Source organism: Patiria miniata, unplaced genomic scaffold (genome assembly GCF_015706575.1).
Source record: "Patiria miniata isolate m_02_andy unplaced genomic scaffold, ASM1570657v1 HiC_scaffold_4, whole genome shotgun sequence".
NCBI classification, from domain to species: Eukaryota; Metazoa; Echinodermata; class Asteroidea; order Valvatida; family Asterinidae; genus Patiria; species Patiria miniata.
Window position 1 is genome coordinate 1,673,111 of NW_024037071.1, and position 20,266 is coordinate 1,693,376.

General features: G+C 38.7%; 1 protein-coding gene across 1 annotated transcript in view; it reads right to left on the reverse strand.

Annotated features, from left to right (window-relative positions):
- LOC119739623 (nicotinamide/nicotinic acid mononucleotide adenylyltransferase 3-like) overlaps window positions 1-20,266 on the reverse strand; it is a 52,578-nt gene that overhangs the window by 21,333 nt on the left and 10,979 nt on the right. The window contains exons 3-4 of the mRNA XM_038214613.1: window positions 9,782-9,870; window positions 4,877-4,993 (exon numbers count right to left, since the gene is read on the reverse strand). Of these exons, the coding sequence (XP_038070541.1) occupies window positions 4,877-4,993; window positions 9,782-9,870 (206 nt within the window). The remainder of the gene's footprint in view (window positions 1-4,876; window positions 4,994-9,781; window positions 9,871-20,266) is intronic.

Consider the following 20,266-nt stretch of genomic DNA (forward strand, 5'->3'; position numbering starts at 1 on the left):
AATTTTGAATTGGATGTATGGGAAATATGATCTAGATTTATATTTTATTCAGAAACATCTCTGAAAACCCGGAATGACCTGAAAACAATTACTAAGATTCAAACCTTTATGCAGTGCATGTTTGCGGAAACACATACGACACCAATTTGACAGCCTGAAATTTGCAGCGGTTGAAAGAAACTTTACACGACATATCACCAAATACTCTCAAGAAGAGAACCACAAGTGCAGGAAATTGCACTGCACACTGCACAGTACCCCTTGTCCCCCTCAGGCTACACACGTTCAGTATCTGATCAAGGCAAGTGCTTTGTTTGGCCCAAATAGTCCCCTCCCGCGAAAACTCCGCAATCGCAATTTCATCAGTCAGCCCCGTCGGCCCATCAAACAGCTGACGCGAGGCTAGAAAACAACTCTAAGGTTCGGATGTCACTCCAATATTGATTAGGCCAACCACAGAAATATATTGGGCCGCACGATCTGTGACGTGCCGAGATGCACTGCGCGGCCCTAAAAACCAAAACACCCGGGTCTGGAAGGGGTCAGTTTTAAATTAAAACGGCGTTTCTCCTGTCGCCTCGGACTCGATGCGGAGAGATCGTTAAGATGTATCGGTTTCTCTTCCCTCTGATTAAACGAAAACATTCACGTACATGTATGTTAACAGGTTTGTGAGTGTGATAGATTCTGATCGGCGGTTTGTTATGCCCAGATGGCGATGTAAATAATTGAACTTAATGTCTTTCGGAAGGAGGTTGATCAAAATCTCAAGACGAAGAAACCGGTTCTTAAAACTATAAGCCCCAAGAGATAACTAACAATCACATTACTGCAATCTTTTGATACATTGGTTTGTGATTTTCTGCCACGCCAAAATAGTGTATTCTGCAAACTTGAAAGTGTAAAAAGCTCATTAGCAAATCGCACTTGTATTACATTGTACTACACTATATTTACTTCTTGATGAAGCCATAAAACATATAGTGCTTTGGCCGTTTGGGGCAGTATTTGTAGGAGTAACAGGCAGGACATTTTGGGGCAGTACAGGGACTAAACGGTTAAAAGATAACTTTCATTATTGCCCAATACACTAATATAAGAATTCACTTAACATGACAAAAGCCTTATGACAAACTTTCATGCTCGACTTCTTTTAGGTAGTAAAGGACCATTACACGGCAACAGATTGCATTCCCTGGAATGGAAATTTGACAATAACAAATTTCGATACATGTATGACAAAGTGTGCCCTTGTCTTTAACTTTGTTAAATATTCGACAAATATGTAGGGGATTGGCCATCTGTTGATGAGTTGTTTTGTCTCTGAAGCGACTCAAGACTCTTGATGCAATTACCCAGATGAAGCCGAATGCCCCGTTCTGTGATTGCTTTATCTCTAATGAGCTTAATCCAACTCGACGGTGTGATTCCAAACGGGACGTCCAAATTGCAATGATCTTAATTCCAATTCTCATTCATTATTAGCTAATTGAATCTGACGCCGCTTGTTGTATACAGATGAATGCGATTAGCTCATTCTGGCGCCTGCGGCCTAATTTCTGCCCTTTTTAATACAATTACGCAATCAAAATCAGAAACAAATGACATTTTCAAACTCTATTTCTGCTTCGATCTCCACTTGTAGATGGGGTTTTCTATAAATTTGGGGTCTTCTTTTTTCCCCTGTCCCTGTTACATCCGACATCTTGGATTTTATATTGTAATTTGGACGTCCCATCTTGTATGATTTTATATTGTAATTTGGATGTCCCATCTCGTTATCAGTGATTCATGCCTTATACTTCAATGTTTGAAATGAACTTGTAAATACAGCTTTATTTGTGTAAATACATGTATGACTAGTACTTATACACATATATAAATTTTTGTAGTATATACATTTTTATATATTAATGTTTGTAGTCTGTTTCTGCACTTTCCTTGTGAGTTTTACTTTGCTGAAATTTATTTAATATTGCAGTGCATGCAGGGCCCCAATGGAAACCAGTTTTAAACTGTTTTGGATAAAAGAATGAGAAAAGGAATAAATAAATAAATAATTCTGGTGCACTCCTTAATGGAAGAGTGATTATGAATAGCAAACTAACTACCCAACAAAAATAGAATATTTTGAAGTCATTCTTAATGATACTTGAATTGCAAAATACAAAGTACCAAGGTAACAGGGACAGGAAAATTGTCACACTTTGGACAATAAGTTTATAGAACGACCCAGCAGCAAATTACATTTTAAGGCAGCTGTGTTTGCTCACCTTGGTTTGTCTGTAAGTGCCACGGACTTTATCAGAAATATCTACATTTGTTCTCAAGCACCTGTGGCTTGTACATGTACATGTACATGTATTTGAAGGTGAAATTGATGATTCACAAAATAATGTACATGTTTTTCCCCCTTTTTTTTTTCAATTCAGGCTGCATCTGAATCAATGTCTAGAGCTAGGTCTAGGTCTGCGCACATTAAAAATACGCGGGGACGCGCTGACAATAGACGTAGCCCTAGCTCTGGAAGCCTGTTTCGGACACAGCCTGAATTTTGTTATACATTTATTTAATTTTGAGTGCTGGAAGTTCAACAACTACTTTATTTACCAACTTCCAATAACTCAGGAGCTAATACCGAATATCCATGCCCTTCAAATCATGTTATATTTTTTTAAATAATATATTCCTTCAAAGTGCCTGGCTAACTCGATATACAATTATGCAAAGACACGGATGATTGAATTTCTGTAAAGAGATACGCATAACTTAATAATAGTGGTATGTGTAGCCCAGTCCACTTTGCAAGATGTTGCCTGGTTGTTATCTAGACATGAATATGTACTTTGAGGAGCCGTAGACACAATTTTAACGTATACATGCGTTTTACACATTAATGCCCTCTGGATTGAATTGTGTGGAATAACTGTGCAGCAACTGTGAAAATCGTACCGTACTTGATCGGAATGTCAAACGTGTTCAGTACTTTTAAAAAACCTTTCTGTTTGTAAAAACTGCAAAACTTTGGGTAAATTTGTATTGGGATTTCAAGTGCTGTTCAAAAGCTCCTTTGAACATTCAGTCATGTGAAAATTAGAAAATTACACAACAAATAATCGAGTTGGTTAGTTTTCATTTTTAAAGACTCTTTTGTTAATTCTGAAATTTGTTACATTCCAGAAATAAATTTTGAAAAAAATCGTCAAATTTATCATGGCTAATGTGAGCTAAATGTACATAAACAACATGCACACAACACTTTTTCATTGAAACAAGTTTTATTGCAACGAATACAGCCAATATAATTTAATTCCACGAATCAAAGAGGATTAAACTTAAGTTTTTTTTGGACAAATGAAGGTTCATGAAGTGCATGGCAGCAAAACAAACCACTCAGTTTTGTTCAAAGATGAGGGTAGGCTTTATGGCTGCTTGAGAAGGGTGCCAAACGATTGCACTGTGAAAGCAATTTTATCATTTTTTGTTTTGCAAGCTATCAGGGTCAGATCAGTCGTGAAGGACACTTAATCTTGCAGGCAGTATTAGTGACATACATGTATGTAGAAATGGCCGAGGTTGAGACCAATTAGTGTGTACTACATGCAAATTACGTATACCTAATCATGCCCTCAGGTGTATTTTAAGCATGCATGTATTATGCTGTTGTCCAACTTCTTTCTTGAAGATATGATATATGGAACTGTACATTTTTACAGTACAGGGTGAGTAAAAAAAAAAACGAAACCCAAATGTCAGGACCATTGTTTAAGTAAAGTTATGCATGTAGCACTTCCAAAATCTACGATATGAAAGCCCAATTCACAAGCTTTCTTTTAGTACAAGAATCATTCAAATCACTTGTGTACTTTTGAAGTTTCAGAATTTTAAACACAACCACCATTTTATAGTTCTGTCCACGGATCAACAGAAGGTAAGTGTTCTATCAGCAAAACGAAAAACAAATCACACAGGGATGCGTGTGAGTCGTTTCGTTTTGCTGAAAGAACGAACAACTTCTTTGTGATCCGTTAACAGAACTTTAAAACGGTGGTTGTGTTTAAAATTCCGTAACTTCAAAAGTACATGAGCGATTTGAATGATTCTTGTACTAAAAGAAAGCTCACGAATTGGGCTTTCATATCCTAGATTTTGGAAGTGCTACATGCAGAACTTCACTAAAACAGAAGTCCCGACATTTGGGTTTCGTTTTTTTTTACTCACCCTGTACAGTTGTATGTGTGGTGTCCGTACATGTATGAATACATTCAACTTAAAATTGTTTATTCATGGAGGCATGGCTAAGTACAAGCTTCGTCTTTCTGCCAGCCTCCGCCATTCATCACATTTGTTGTAAAGTGTAGTCACTTTTAAAATTATGTTGAATGGAAACAAAATCAAATCCAATCAAATCAAACCAAACTAAAGCCGTGCATACATTAATGATGAAATTATCCCGTCAACAGTGACAAAGAGAGATACAACAAGCACGCGAGACTTATTGCTGCCATGCCCCAGCGGCCCAGCCCCCACAAGTAAACACCAAAGCTAGGAGTAAACACCAAACCTAGGGTCTAGTGCGTACAGTGCGTCATATGCAAGTAAACCAATGCTTTCAAGAATAATAGACCTACATGTACATTGTAAAGTAATGTGATGCTTATAGCACTTTATACCAAAAACCCCAAAGTATTTCTCAATTATTACCCCTGTTCATGGTTTATCTGCAGCAGCTCGAGATCAGCGCACTCTGGGCTCGACCTTCACAGTACCCATTTATGGTTTGAGTGAAATTAAAGGATTATTTCAAATGAAAATTTGCATACGTTTTTGAAATGAATAGTCATTAGCTGAATCTGATTGGTTGTGGGATACCAACCTTGACCGTCTCCGTCCAACCGTCTTGCTCTATTTCCCACGTGTCTAACCTGATCCAATCAGACGACTTCATTGCCAGCTTGCACATCTCTGCCCGATGCTTGGCTGAAACAAGACCCTGTAATCAGATTTTTTTTTCAAAAAAGGCAAGGAACAAAGATAAAAACTTTGAGAAACTTCAGCCAACGACCAAATGTTAAACAACGCATTAAAAAAGTATCTTGCTCCTACTTCGGGAGTGGGGAGTGGGGGGGGGGGGGAGGGGAAGTCAGCTTGGCACAGTGGTTCTTCTCTCCCCTTCCACCTCTATGGCCCAGAATCCATTCCTGTCCTGGTCCACACCGGATTGGGTTTTCAGTCCCTACCTGATTCCGTGGCATTTTCCCCAGAATATTCTTCTGGGGTTTTCCTCCCACCCTCTAAAACTGTAATTTCTTCTCATTGTCTCCTCTCTACAGGTTTCTTCAGGCATGCAAGCTACAGGACCTAGGGCGCTTTTGAGGAATCTTTTGTTTCATTACCAGAAATAAATGATGATAATGATGATAATGAAAACTACATGTAGTACACACTAATACCAAAGTTGGAACGTCTGCTAATGAAAGTATATAGTCGATGTCATCACCAAACTTTTCTGGTCCAAGCAATATGTACAAATGTACGGTACCTGGTACAGTGCAATACGATCAGAAGGCCAGTCCCAATGGATCATATTAAAAATTAATCCCTCTTTGGCTGTTAACTTGTTGAATTTTAATGAAAGTTAATGCAAAAATAGCATCGATGAACTACTTTTTCAGTAGAACCAGTGGATACTTCATGCCATGGGCGTGACCGGGATTTTTCTAGGGGGGGGGGGCAAAGTTTTCAAAATCCTTGTACTTTCTTTAGCATATTCTCGTTTTATCATATATTTTTTTAGTTGGCGGGGGACATTTGCCAACCCCACCCCCATTGACACCCCTGTGGATGCCCATGTTGTTAAATGTGCAATAAATTAACAGCAAGACTTTGCACCTCATTTTCTTCCTTTATTTTCCTTGTTTTTTTCTCGGGTTTTTGTTTTTTTGTTTTTTGTTTTTTGCTTTTCTCGCGACGCCCATGCTTGATACTAATCCTGACTCCAAATTTGGTGCATAATTAAAGTGGCAGATACTCAATGAAATAGAATCCGTACTCAATGAAATAGATATACCGGTACACATGAACTCGCCCACCGGGTACATTGTACCAACTCCATAATGTCATTACTCTTTAAGTATACTTAGGATGATTCTTTCCATATTGCAAGAATTTAACAAAATCAAGTCAGAGGACCTACATGTACAGCACTATGTACAAACCGGTAACATGTACACATTCCTGTAGCTAATCAGCCCACGCACGGCGACGCAATTACAAAAATTTAATCAGGAATGCATTAAACAATATCACGCTGCGTCTCAATGCCAAACAGACTGTCCAACGAAAAATAGCTCGGCACTAGTCTCCAGTAATTCTTGAAGAAGATCATTAGACATGTTAGACGGATGTATTAGCAAATAGACAGCAAGGTCAAAACACAGTTTGAGATTCCGTCACAACTACAGAATATGTAACCTGATATAATAACATCTACTGCAAATAGATAATAGATACGGTAGTTGGTCCTGCACCTTGTTGTTTCAAACAAATTTACATTTGAACAACTTTCTTGTCCAATTTTTGTTATGTGTAGGGAAATCCCATGTCTACATACAATACATGTTGGTCTATCTGCTTGGCCCCGACCAACTGGCTTGCTTAAAGCTACAGTCCATCATTTGCAGCTATCAAAAAAGTGACTGACGTAATTATTGTCGAAAAACATACTTGGTTGAAAGATAGCAAGGGGACTAAACTCCCTGTGGAATTATTCTTTCTGGCGTGCTGTCATTTTGAAGAAATCAACGAAAGAAGGCCTTTCCAACGGTGTGTCTTAACCATTGAAAATTTCCGTTAGTAGTTCTTTTTTTTATGGCGAAGTGCGCAAGTGTTGACAAGACGCGCGCGCGCCCTCTATAATTTGTCGAATCAGTGCGCGACATCACGTAGCTGCTTTCGGCTCAGTAAAAACGTGTCTCGGACACTGAATTCAGGCCCAATTCAAAACATGATTCAGCAACTTTTGATTTGAAATCGAGATCCTAGAATGTTGTTTTTCTCGAAAAATACAGCTAAAGCTGAGCTGAAACTTCATAAGGTTAGTTGTTTATCACCCTTCTTTAGATTTTGAGAACGTTTGTTGCTTCAAACGAACAAAATGCACAATTACAAATGATGGACTATACATTTAAACTCAATAAAAATGTAAAATGAGAAATCCCTGGCAAACTATATACCGGTATGTGATTAGAAAGCAGAAAAGTAGGGCTACAACATGCAATGAACCCAAAGTCTTCAGGCCCAGTACGTTTGGTGAAAATTCAACATTTAGACCCCAAAGCTGATCGCTTATGTAAGTGCTGTTGGGTGTACATGTGGTATTTCTACCCAAGTATAACATTTGGCACATTGACTTAAAGGCATATTGGATCATTTGCATCATTTTCAAGTTATGATCAAAAAGCTTACTTGGATTAAAGATTGTTCTGGTACTAAACACCCTGTGAATTTATTCCGCCTGGCTTGCTGTCATTTAGAAGAAATACAAGAATGTAGGTGATTTCCAATGAAAATGTCGATCAGTCAAATGACTGATTTTTGGGGAAAAAGAAGGCTGTCAAGGAAATAGTGTTTCGTGATCAAAAGGTTGTGCAGGGTTTCTCACTATTTTCTCGAAAAAGCGTAATATCCACTGAGCCGAGACTTCAACAGATTATGTTTTAAACACTCTTCCTTGAATTTTGAGTGGTGTTATTAATTAGAATCAAACAGAATGCATAAAAAGCAAATGATCCTATATATGTCTTTAACATGTTGTCTGAGTTAACTTCATGTAGGATCGTTTCCACACATTTTAGGTTAAATGCACACATATACGATGCAGTCTGGTCTGCAACGCTTTAACAAGTGTGCACGATTTGACACGTTCCAGCACTTGTTTATCTTAGCACGTCTTCAATAATCCTTCCTGACCGTCTTCAATAATCCTTCCTGACCGCATCTCCACTTCCCCATTAATCTTTTCCCGGACCATACATTTGAGCAGGTCTGCTGTTCCATCTGCTCTGACCCCAAGGAATATTACTGTCCATGCCGTGTCCCATCTCTTGACCATCTATTGGCCATGCCAGCTGCACATGCTTACGGGTCAAGGGGGAAACATGAGGAACGTGTATGGATTTCAGCCCATGAGTTCTGGCCAAGAAGGAACTCGTGCGACCCTGAAACGCAAAACGCCGCAGTCTGAATGGCGTCACCGATTTAATTATTCATCTTCGCGCCGGAAGTTAAAATCGCACTCTTGGGTGCATTTCACGCAAGGATGAAGTGAATAATTATCACCGAGGATTTAAAATACCAGACAAGTTCAGAAGTTGCACACAAGCTGTTGTTAAAATTCTGACAATTTAATTTTAGCCGCTGAAAATCTTCTACAGAAGTCAGTTTGCAAAACTTTGGCCCACAAGTGGCCTGCTGTAGAAAGCAAGTGAGTCATTCTTCACTTCTAAACCTCAACTCCAATTCCTTCTCCTCATCTCAAAGATTTAGATCGAAGGAAATACAGAGTTCATTCTCATAATGAACAAGTACTTCCCCCTTTTCAGAATTCTTCCCTGTGAAATGTTATGTATGTTTAGAATACATGTGCAGTTTTGTACATCATGGCACCTGTACTTTTTGTTCATGTTAATTATTGGATGTGCAGTACCGGTAAATGTGGGTGGGACATCTGGGACCAGGAGCTTCCTTTACATTGCCTTGTCTAATTCCCAGACCTATTTACTTAAAACTCAATGGTTCTTGACTCATTGTATGGTAACTCATCACAATCAGTGGAAAGTGGTGAGCAAATGAATGGATAAATGAATACATACATGTCTAACGGTATGTTTTCACCCACACAGCACAGCATCTGCATGTACAATACAGGCAGTATGTTTTTCTGAAGATTGGCTTTTCTATTGAATTCTACTAAATTAGCCCTGACCCCCTAAGGGCTCTTTGGGGGTCAAGTGCCAAATTACTACATGTGTTGTGCACACTTATATGGAAAGAAATATATACTACAGGTTACTACTCGGTAGTATTTTGTAGCATTGGGGGCAGTTAGGGCTAATAAGCCATTTGCGAGTTAAATTTGAATAAAATCTGAAACGCTGACTTAATCCAATGCTTTGCACGTTTTAACTTTTCTTTCGCCCGACCAAAGAGACTGTTACTGTATCACGTGATTCGGGGCAAGCCTTATGCTAGCAACCCCCAGCTCCGGCATGGTCTCGTGTCTTTGTGCCATTCTCACCCATTGTGAACAATGTATTGGTGCTGAGCGTCTCTTACGTAACTATGCAAGAGCTTGCCCCGAATCATGTGATTAGCAACAGTGTCTTGGGTCTGGAGAATTCAAAGTTAAAATGTGCCAAGCATTCTGAGCAAGTCAGTGTACCAGACTTTTTCAAATTTAAATCCCAAAGGGTATAGGTCACTCCCAAATGGCTTACTGCCACAATATTCTTGGGGGGGGGGGGGGAGGGCAAAGGGCAGCGGGGGTTAACCCTTTCCATTTATGAATGTCAATTTTTTTCATACATTACAGCATACATACCACCGAGAGTAATTGATTAATATTATGGCTTCATATAATGAAATCTACTTTGTAAGTCTAGGGCCAGAGGGATTTAGTTACGTCAAATCAGTCAGCATAGGGCTAAGCAAACTTGTTTGAATAGCCAGGTTGAGTCCATTAATTAATTGCTTCGTCCCCCGTTGTCTTGTAAGATATTACCTTCTTGCTGTAGGCATCGTGTACCGGTGATATGATGCCGGATATGACTTGGTATTTGCCCGTCCGCTGTAGATAATCCTTGGCTATTTCTGTAATTAAAAGAACCAGAAGATAAAAGTTAACATCCTTGATTTTTACAGGAAGTATGAAAATCTAATGATGAACATTAGGCCAAAAAAAATATACTTCTGCTTCCGATTACATGGCAATTTTTTTTGTGTATGATCATATGGAGGCATCTGCGTGTAGTCAAGGGTAAAAGGTAGTAATTGATGGTTTTGGGTGGGTTTTTTTTCTCATTTTTCCCACCAAAAAATTAGGGTAGGGGCTGTCAGAATAGGGAAGGTAGGGAAACCGGAAGCAGAACTATTTTTTTATTTTTTTGGCCTTACAGACAAAAACACAAGCTTGTCTTTTAACTGTTTTTTTTTTAGTCAATGGCATGGACATTTCTTCAGAAATGGTAGGCATTTGACAACACTGTTTTAGTTTTCACTCCCCCTCGATTTTTTTTAAAACCAGATTTCCCAACTTAATCAAAATTAAGTAAAAGAGTAATTTATTTCTGAACTCTATTAACCACAAAAATTGAAGAAAAAAATCCCTTCAAATTCAAAAGATTGTCCTGTTCTTTACCAAACAAAGTTTCCAAAAAGAAAACATTTCAAAATCTTCCGAAAATCAGATCCTCAAAAATTCATTAGATTAAACATTTTCTGAGCTCCCCCAATTTTCCATCTTGAACTGAATCTGGTCAAAAGTAAACACAGGACCATATCACAGATATATATTTTCTAAGCGTCATGAGATTCCCCTGACCGAGTCGACCAAATGAAATCTTTCATTTCAATTGGATTTTGCCAGTTTACAGGCTTACACTTCATCCAGATTAATTTAAGACACAACAAGCATGACGGCACCGGGAATCTTTCACTACCCCCCTCCGGCCCAGAAATCCATTCTCCATTTCCCTACAAGACGAGAACCGATCGTTTCAAAACGACCGGTGCATCGTTTCCGGAACACCAGCCGAGAAAAGAACAAGTTGGCCCGAATCGATCCTCATTTATAGTGCCGGGGCTGAGGTTTTCTCATTTTGTGGCTAATGGTCCCTTGGGGTACAAGTTTGGACAAAATTCCGTTTGCCGATTTCGACGGAGTTATTGGGTTGCACGGTGAGAGGACAGATAAAAATCAATGCTAATTTGTTTGTTTTTTCCATTAGGAAAGGGATCAGTGGGTCGTTCCTCTTTTGCACAATGTATGATTGCGATACATGTAATTCTCATTTGATATTTGCTGAATTTCCTTCTTGTTCTGTAATTATAGGGGCCTAAAAACAAATGAACATCAATACTAGTTTGTTTGTTTGTCTCTATTAGGATTTTCCATTAGGATTCTCTACTGGGACATTCGGTCGTTCCTCTTTTTTATGCAATGTACAATTGCACAAGTATGCTTTTATCCTACTTTGCTTGTTTTGTCAACGTAATGTAAATTATGGGAACCTATGCTTACGTGTAAAAAAGTAGATGAAAATCCATACTAATTTATTTGGTTTTTCCATTAGTATTTTAGGAAACGGATCTTATATTCATTCCACTTTATTTTTTATTAACATAATTTGTTATTTAATGACTAATATCCTTGGTTTTTTTAGTGTAATGCAAACGTTATTACATCGATATAAAAAAATGGCTAAACATACTACTGCATGGCAGTAGTACATTTCAAATCATTTCAACTTTCCCCATCATTTAAACAAATTCCACTCTCCTTATGTTGACCAAAGCTTTGAAATTTTCACTTCTCTGTGAAGGGGCAGACCCAGTATAAGCCTCAGCATATATTATCTCATCTCCCCATACTATTATTCTAAGCTCTATTATGTTTACTTACAAGTATAATGTATCAAGTGGCTTTATAAACTTGAAACTTCAAAATTCTAGTGAGACCAATACCCATCCTTCATTTTTTTTCTGAATCTCATTCCCATAAGGAAATTAAAACTTGAAAGCTCCAGAAATGCCATTTCAAAACCACTGGGTACGTGTACGAAGTCAGCCCTAGTTAACATTCAGCGCGCGATCCGCTACCACGGCTAGTGGAATCCAATTTGTCGGAATTAATGGGGGGAGCCTTCCGCATGGTTCACGACAATCAGATAGTGGATTACTCCACTGATTTGATGGGACCGATCCCAGACCTGTTTTTAGTGTCTTAACGCTGCGTGGGGCCTGCGCGGGGCCGGCCCGGGGTTGTAGGCTAAGGAAACTTGTTAGGCTGGCCGGTAATGCGCGGAAGGAGACGGGAGGGTTGGAAGTGAAATGTTTCATTCATGAAGAGATGGGTGAAACGATGCACTCACGTGGAGACCCAATTGCACACACTTTAATTTATATGCCCATTTATAATGTTTTAGTACAAGTTATACTGTGTTGGTATGTTGAAGTGTGTAATCTGAACTGGTTGAGAAATGTAGGCATTTCAGAACAAAAACGAGCACAGATGTACATGTATAAGTATACATATTTAAGTACAAAGTGTATTGGACAAATCAAATTTTGTCAAAACAAGACGTTCTGTCTTTCCAAACTGATCAATTTGATTGTGACTCAACTTTTTTTTATTTCACATAAAATAGTATTTTTTATTGCAAATTTTTTTTTTTTCACAAGATAATCATTGAGTTTTGTATTCTTAAAATGGATGTACCGATATGGCACCCTCAATTTGTGTCAAGTACAAATCATGTGTACGTTGTACGCGAACTTTGAATTTGCAAAAACCATAGACCAGCTCACTCCAAATATTATTACTATTTGTCTATATGTACATTTTACATCAATGCAAGTGGCAAACACCACATGAGCACTATTAGTAACACTGAGATCGCATCTGCTTGTTTTAAAGGTCAAGATGATAAAAAAAATTCCTTGAACATATTTTTTTCTCGGTGCCGCTGTAAATATGAACATGATACAAGCAATGTAACATGATACAAGCACAGCAATTTAATGCTGGAATTTTCGCTTTGTCTATCTTCAAATGGCCTTTCAGGGAAGATTTGAATGTACAAATATACACAATATGAAACTTAGTGGACTACTCTTTATTTAGTTCTCTAGAGCTATTTGCTGAATGTGATGGTTTTCATTTTCTTTACCTTTCAGAGTCAAGACTTACAATTGAAGTGCTGTTATTCCATTTTATTTTTTACCTTACTCCCTGGGCATACCTGTGTTGATGAACATCACCAAAGAAAATTTTAAGAACATCACCAAAGAAAAAAGTGTCTAGAAGTTTTATGCATTTTTCAGCTAAAAATAAAACCTTTTTTTATGTAAGCCACTTTAAAAAGTACACAACCTCAAAAATGCCTTTTGGGAAAATCTTAAACTGGTAAATCCATGTGACAAAATAACAGCTTTGCATATAATCACAACAACCTACCGGTATCCAAAATTCATTACAACAACAAATTTCGTATTTTATGATTTTTTATTTTTTTTGGCTTTTTTCCCCCTCTTTTTTTTTCTCCTCTTCTTTTTTTTTTCTAATTAAAACCCAGAAAAAAACCGTAAATCACTTTGCAAATACCACAGGGACACGACTTATCGGAAAAAGAAGGGAAAAAACGCTTCGTGCTTCAAGATAATTTCCAGTTGATGAGCCTACTGGCTCCCGGTCAAATTGCAAACCATATTTGTCTCCACCTTATACTCTGAAAAACACTTCGGGTGACGTCATTCACTTCGGATGAAGCAGTCTGTCGCTCTTGGTCCTTAGAACGCACTGCCCACAATCCTGTGTGGGCAGAACTGTGTGGTTTTACGGTATCCGGGGCTGTTTGAAGATGAGAATCAGGTGACAAATAAAGCGAAGACAAAATGTTCTTCCCGAGCGGCTGGGTACTTGTAGAGATGGGCTGCTGATTGATGTGTTTGTGAATAAAAGCAACGCCTTGTCCTTTCAGCAAATGTTGGAGCCAGAGCTGCCCACGGCCAGAATCTGACAGTTGTTTTTCTTTTTTCAAATGAAATGTCCAGATTTGTCCATAACTACAACTATGTCATTTACCTGTTTTGTATTTAATTACAGGGTTTAGAAATTATAGCCTGCAACAGCAATAGTTGAGAAAAAATCACAATAAACTTTGCTCTATGCTTTACATTTTTTCCACTTGTTGGCATATAACTGCCTCACACTTCGATGTAATTTACATTTAACATACATGTATACATGTCTTACAATTGTTAAATACTAGACAACATTTATGGTACACATATCATGTAGATTAAGCAGGGCATACATTTTTATGTACAAGAAGCTCACACGGAAATATCTCGGAAGCTGCGGACCAACGAATTCGTGTACATGCATGAGTCACGTGATTGTGCCATGTACCGGTAATTTCTGGAAGGAGTAGTGTTTTGAGTTTAAAAAAATCAGGTTTTTGACCCCAGTGACCCCATGATGACATTTGACCCCAGTTTGGTCATGTGACACATTGGGGCTGGGCTAGTGATACTTTTGACAAAGTTGGTTGAAATCGGTCAAAATATGTACATGTAGGAGCAATAGACAATGTCAGCGTTTGTTACTACAACGGACTAACGGAAAGACACGATGATTTGTTGAGCTGCTACATATCCCGCAGCTAAAAAAATATTTGTGCAACAAGTTAACCAATAGACTACATGTTTTTCGCAAACTTAAACATTCAGAATGTATTTCATGTACATGTATCATGTGTATTTCAGATGCTGACTTTCAATATACCGGACCTTGGGTACTCTGACTGTGAGCGAAATAATGATGAAAAAGAAGATTATTGAAAATATGAAGATGATAAAAAAAATTTGAGATGGTTGGAAATTAAAGGGAAATGTGGGTGAAAGCCCGACACAAGCGGCACTTGTCTGATAAAATCTTCCTCACTTTAGTACGGAGAGGCACGGATAATGAAAAGGAAATGATGACAGATTATCATCTTCCAAGACTCCCAAGAGCTGGATTAATAAAGTCTTCTGTCTTCGCACAGGAGCATGCTGATGTCATCAACATCCATGCGTGAGAACGTACATGTACACCCATGTACGTGTACAACTTGTGGCATATGGGCACACAGCAATTTTGACGACACAGATGAACGAGCAATTCGCTGATCGAATTCTAGCGCACTAGTCATGCGATCAAAGGAACTGGTTAAGAAAATAACACTCGCTGTATTTGGAATGAACTAGAATGTATGGGAATAAAAGACATGCTAATGATAAGAATGCAGGTATGCAAATGTCAACTGTGTCTACCAGGACCACAACTTACTAAATATACGTGTACATGCACACCCTACATGTACATGTGATTGTGGAAATCTATGAAAATTGCAAAAAAATACCTTTTTTTTTAAATAAAAAATTATTATGGAAATTACTTAAGTCCCTGAACCATCCTGTTAATGCGCTGTAAAATAACAGTAAATGTGTGCAAAACATTTGAATAACTGAATTCTAAGATATATTACAACTAACAGAAGACACACACAAAAATATTCTCAATTTACAATTTTTTTTTTTAAATTCTAGAAAACTTTCCCCTGAGGACAGTGTCCTGAGGACCATAGATATACATGTAAGGGTACCAATACCATATTTACAAATTTGTTACATTCTAGAAAACTTTGTGACAAATTTGTTAGGCTTACATTTTCTCCCAAAAAAAGTGTGTGTGTGTGTGTTTTTGTTTTGGTTTTTTTTAAATACATTGGTCACAATGCTATCACAAATTTGTTGAACTCTCTGATGGATTTGGTGCAAGTACCAGTACCAAGGGCCCTTGGGGGCCGCATATGCAATACAATAAACCCATAATGAAAAACATCTGGAATGCATTCATTTCTAAGCTCCATGCTTGAATGGCACTCTAAAGGAATCTACAAAATAGGATTACCAGTTGCAAGGCAGCACAACAACAAACGTCCCTGAATAGAGTTCAGGAAACTTTGCTTAATTTCCCTGTAATGATGCCTCCTACGCACACTGGTATTTACAGTGTACCTTGAGTACAAAACTAACATGTCGACTTGGGTACAACTGGGTACAAGTGGGTTCCACAGGGGTTAAGGTATAGGATGAAACGGGCGTTACTGGGCTCTAAATCACACCTGTGCTTCGGATACTGATACATACAATGGAGAGAAATGCATTCCACCATCGGCTTAATAATTTTAATGACTTAAAATACACAGTAACTTTATTTGATCCCACAGAAATGTAACACCATAAGACACTGACAGCAGGCCCGTACCAAAGGGGGATGCGGCGCTTGTGTATGCACCTCTCCCTCCCCCCCCCCATCAATCAACCTTACCCCAACCACCTCCCCCCTCCCTAAAAAAAAGAACAAGAACAACAACGGCAACAGAAATTACACACACACGATCCACATTTTTGAAGTGTTAATTGTTCTCGCCACTGAGTCACAATACTTCACTCATATTCATGAGATCTTTTCCCAACTGTCTATTAAATGGTGTTGTTATGTTTCTTGTCAACAAAAACAAAATTATATCTACAATATCTCCAGAAACTAAACATCCAGGTATGTACAGATGGGGTGGGGCAGCGGGCAGAGGCACCTTCATTAAATTTCCAGTGCTCCTGTTGGGAGTTGTGCCCCACCCCCTCCACTGCCAAAAATATTCTCCTGACAATAAAACAGATGTAAATTGTATGGTCTATGACCAAGCAGTAAACACATGTACTGGTAAGCCTCAAGATGATGCTATGGTACATGTACACGGTGTCCACATTGGGACCCCACTGAAGAAAAAAAAATCCTGGCTAAATTAAAGTTATGGTAAGCTATGCAGCATTCATCTTCTGTAGGAGTGAGAAAATCAACAGCTTGGAACAACACGACGGCATTATAGCCTCGTCGGCCAAAAGTTATCATTTTTTAATGATTTCTGCCCATCACGATCAATGAGCCGTTCAGGAATGATCAGACAAGTTTTATTACAGGCCACAGACCGATGATGATTGATAACCAAATCGGAAGGCCCAAATTGGAGTGCGCATCTGTGCAATTCGAACAGTAACAAGATTGTGTACATGTACATGTGCAGGCCTACATGGTACACCACTTTATGGGGAAGTTTTTCATTGTAAGGCAAATCAGGACTGAGTTATGGGGACTTTCTGCTGTCCCCACAGCGTTTTCAGTCCCCACAAATACCTACATGTAGTACAGACGAGTGTACATGTACATGTATGTCCCCACAACTACGGAACAAGTACCGCGGTATGTGTACATGTACATGTATGAACATTACTATTCTACAAAATGCATGCACATGTAGGTATTGTGCGTTGTTGTTTTGCCTTCTTGCTTGTCAGGCATGCAACTGGGAATTTAGAAAAAAACAAGGGAATTCCAAACCACACAAGACTTTGTACAGTGTTTTTGCGAAGTAAAAAATGAGGAAATCAGCGGATCCGAGGAAAAGTTTCAATTCATGCCTGGCTTGTTTCAGAGATGGCGAGTGTGTGCTCTTCAACAAATTCTCCTTTTTTCTCCAAATCAATTAAACTTCAATTTGGATTTTACATTATAATGTCTTACTAATAATAAAAAATCTACTTTTTTCTGTTTGTAGTGTCTGCCTCCCTCTGAAAAGGGCTTTTATTTTAGTGGTTCTTTTGCACACAAACAGTCCAGCTTTCAAACCTGATCTACAATGTACATGTAGATGTACAATCATGACAATGTACAGGGTGAGTAAAAAAAAAACGAAACCCAAATGTCGGGACTATTGTTTTATTGAAGTTCTGCATGTAGCACTTTCATAATCTAGGATATGAAAGCCCAATTCATAAGCTTTCTTTTAGTATAAGAATCATTCAAATCACTCATGTACGTTTTAAGGTTCTGTCCACGGATCACCAAAAAGGTGTGCGTTCTTTCAGCAAAACAAAAACTATTTACACACATCCCTACATGTATGTGATTTGTTTTCGTTTGCTGAAAGAACACTGAACTTTTTTGCGATCCATGGACAGAACCTTAAAACAGTGGTTGTGTTTAAAATTCCGTAACTTGAAAAGTACATGAGTGATTTGAATGATTCTTGTACTAAAAGAAAGCTTATGAATTGGGCTTTCATGTCCTATATTTTGAAAATGCTACATGCAGAACTTTCCTAAAACAATGGTCCCAACATTTGGGTTTCGTTGTTTTTTTTAATCACCCTGCACAATTACACTGTAAATGGAAGTTCTGCGACACCCAAGCCCCAAGGTTATTGTACCAGTACCGGTACCAGTACATGTACTTCCTTCCTTCCATTCTCCAGGATGTCAGTCAAATCTGATGTTCCTACCGGTACATGTACATGTACATGTAGGCCCTACTAACGTTTCTCATCAAATGACAGAATCAACTATTTTACTATTCACATAGAGTGCTTAAATACAAATACATTTATGGTTGTATAACATATCATATGTGAGGCATTCATGCAAAATGAGATGGAACTGGGCACAGGGCATAGTGGAGAAAAATTTTTAAAAACCGAACGGGGTGACTTTTTTGCTGATTTTCAGATTTATTGATATCTTTGTATGTTTACTACACATATATTGTATTTTAAAGAAAAAGTATAAATATTGTAGAATGAAAGTATTTTTTAATCAGCTTTTTATCTCTCATTAAATGACCCATGTTTTCGTCGTATCGGAAATGCGATGGTGGTGATTAAAAACTCAGATTTCTACAATTAAATTCGGTCCTTTAGTCCAAAAACCATTGCTCAGAAAAATTTAAAGAGTTACGATCAACCTGGGCAATTTTTTGGGTGGATTTGTGTTTCCGAAAGTGGAGTTCCAGATAGAAGTAATTGGTCTGTCAAAGGCCCTCTTGAAATCCCATAGCTCCGGGGGTGTGAAATCTTAGCTTTAAAGTTGATTTCAGCTTTTTTGTTTTGGATTTCAGCTTTTTTTCCTCACTTGCTGTGTACAAAAGTATAGGAGATTTCCAAAAATCAGTTTTTTACACTTTTTCAGATGTTTTCAGCTATTTTTATCAGTGGTCACTCACACCCCTGAGCTCATAGCTATCCAACAAACGATAGTGCTAGAAGGCACAAAGGGTGCCTCCCAATTCTAGACGTAACCCATAACCAACCACATTGAGTACATGTCTCCATGCAGTGGGTTGTACATGTGGTTACCATACCAGTTTCAGATGCGCGCTGTAAATTTTGCCACAACACGGCTGAGATGTGACGGTTCAATCTGAAAAGCCACTGAAATCATCAAGTTTTTTTCATGTTTTAGTTGATGTAGTTCTGTTTCAAGTTGAACCGTTGCTTCGTGATGACTGCTGCATGGTATTACATGTAAATGTGTACATGTATGTAGGCGAGTTAAAATTAGTCTCAATTGGGTTAGGACAATGGGGGAAAAGGACCATTTTAGTTGAGACCATTTTTCACGGACCCCACTGCTGGAAAAAACTTAGGACACCTCTAATGTTTTACAAGTTCCATTCATAAATCAAAACCCTGCCCTCTTTCCACAAAATTAAGCTACCGGTATTCAACAACTCAACTCATTTGCCCTCAGGCAAATGAGTTGAGTTGTTGAATACCGGTGGTTTTCCCAAGTAATTCTGTCCTGCATGAAGGCAGCCAGTTCGTCTGTCAATTCTACACCGGTGTCCTTTCGCAGCACCCCTGCTGTCTTCCTCACCTTCTTTGTCCGTGGGTTGGTTTTCTGCTCCGGATGCCGGCAACAGTGGCCTGCTAACTGCATTCGCCAGGCTTGCCTTCAATTTAGTCTCCGACCCTAGGAAGATCGCCATATAGGACGTCATTGGTTACGTGGTCCTCCCAGGATACATTGAGCACCACTCGGAGGCTCGGAGCATGCGTGTGTACTGTGCAGCATCCATTGAACGACTTTTCCATCGTAGGAGTTACCGTACATTGTAAGGGGGGACGAACTTGTGTTCGGAACGGAGTGCCCATCTCTCTTTCATTAGCGATTGGACCAGACTCATATGCTGCTGTGGGGGGATCGCCACACCTCCTCCACAGCGAGTCTGTTACCTTCCCAGCATTGAATAATGCCGGTACCCATTTAACACCTGGGTTGAGGGGAGTAACTGAGGTAAAGCGCCTTATTCAAGGGCACAACACGCATTAGCCCGACTGCGTCTGGCCGTACAGTACTATCGCAAGCTCTGTAGTACGGCCAGACGCTGAATGCTTCCAAAAAGACTGAATTTTTTTGGCCGCTGATGTAGCGATTTTGCTACATCTTTTGATCGAGATTATCTTTTCATCCAGGACAAAAATTTCCACAGTTAAGGTTCTTAGTCGTAGAGCAACTCATACCTTTTCGAAAAAAACGTTCTTTGGTCACAATATTTTCATCCATCTGGCCAAAAGACGACTTTCAGTCATCATCTTCCACAAATATC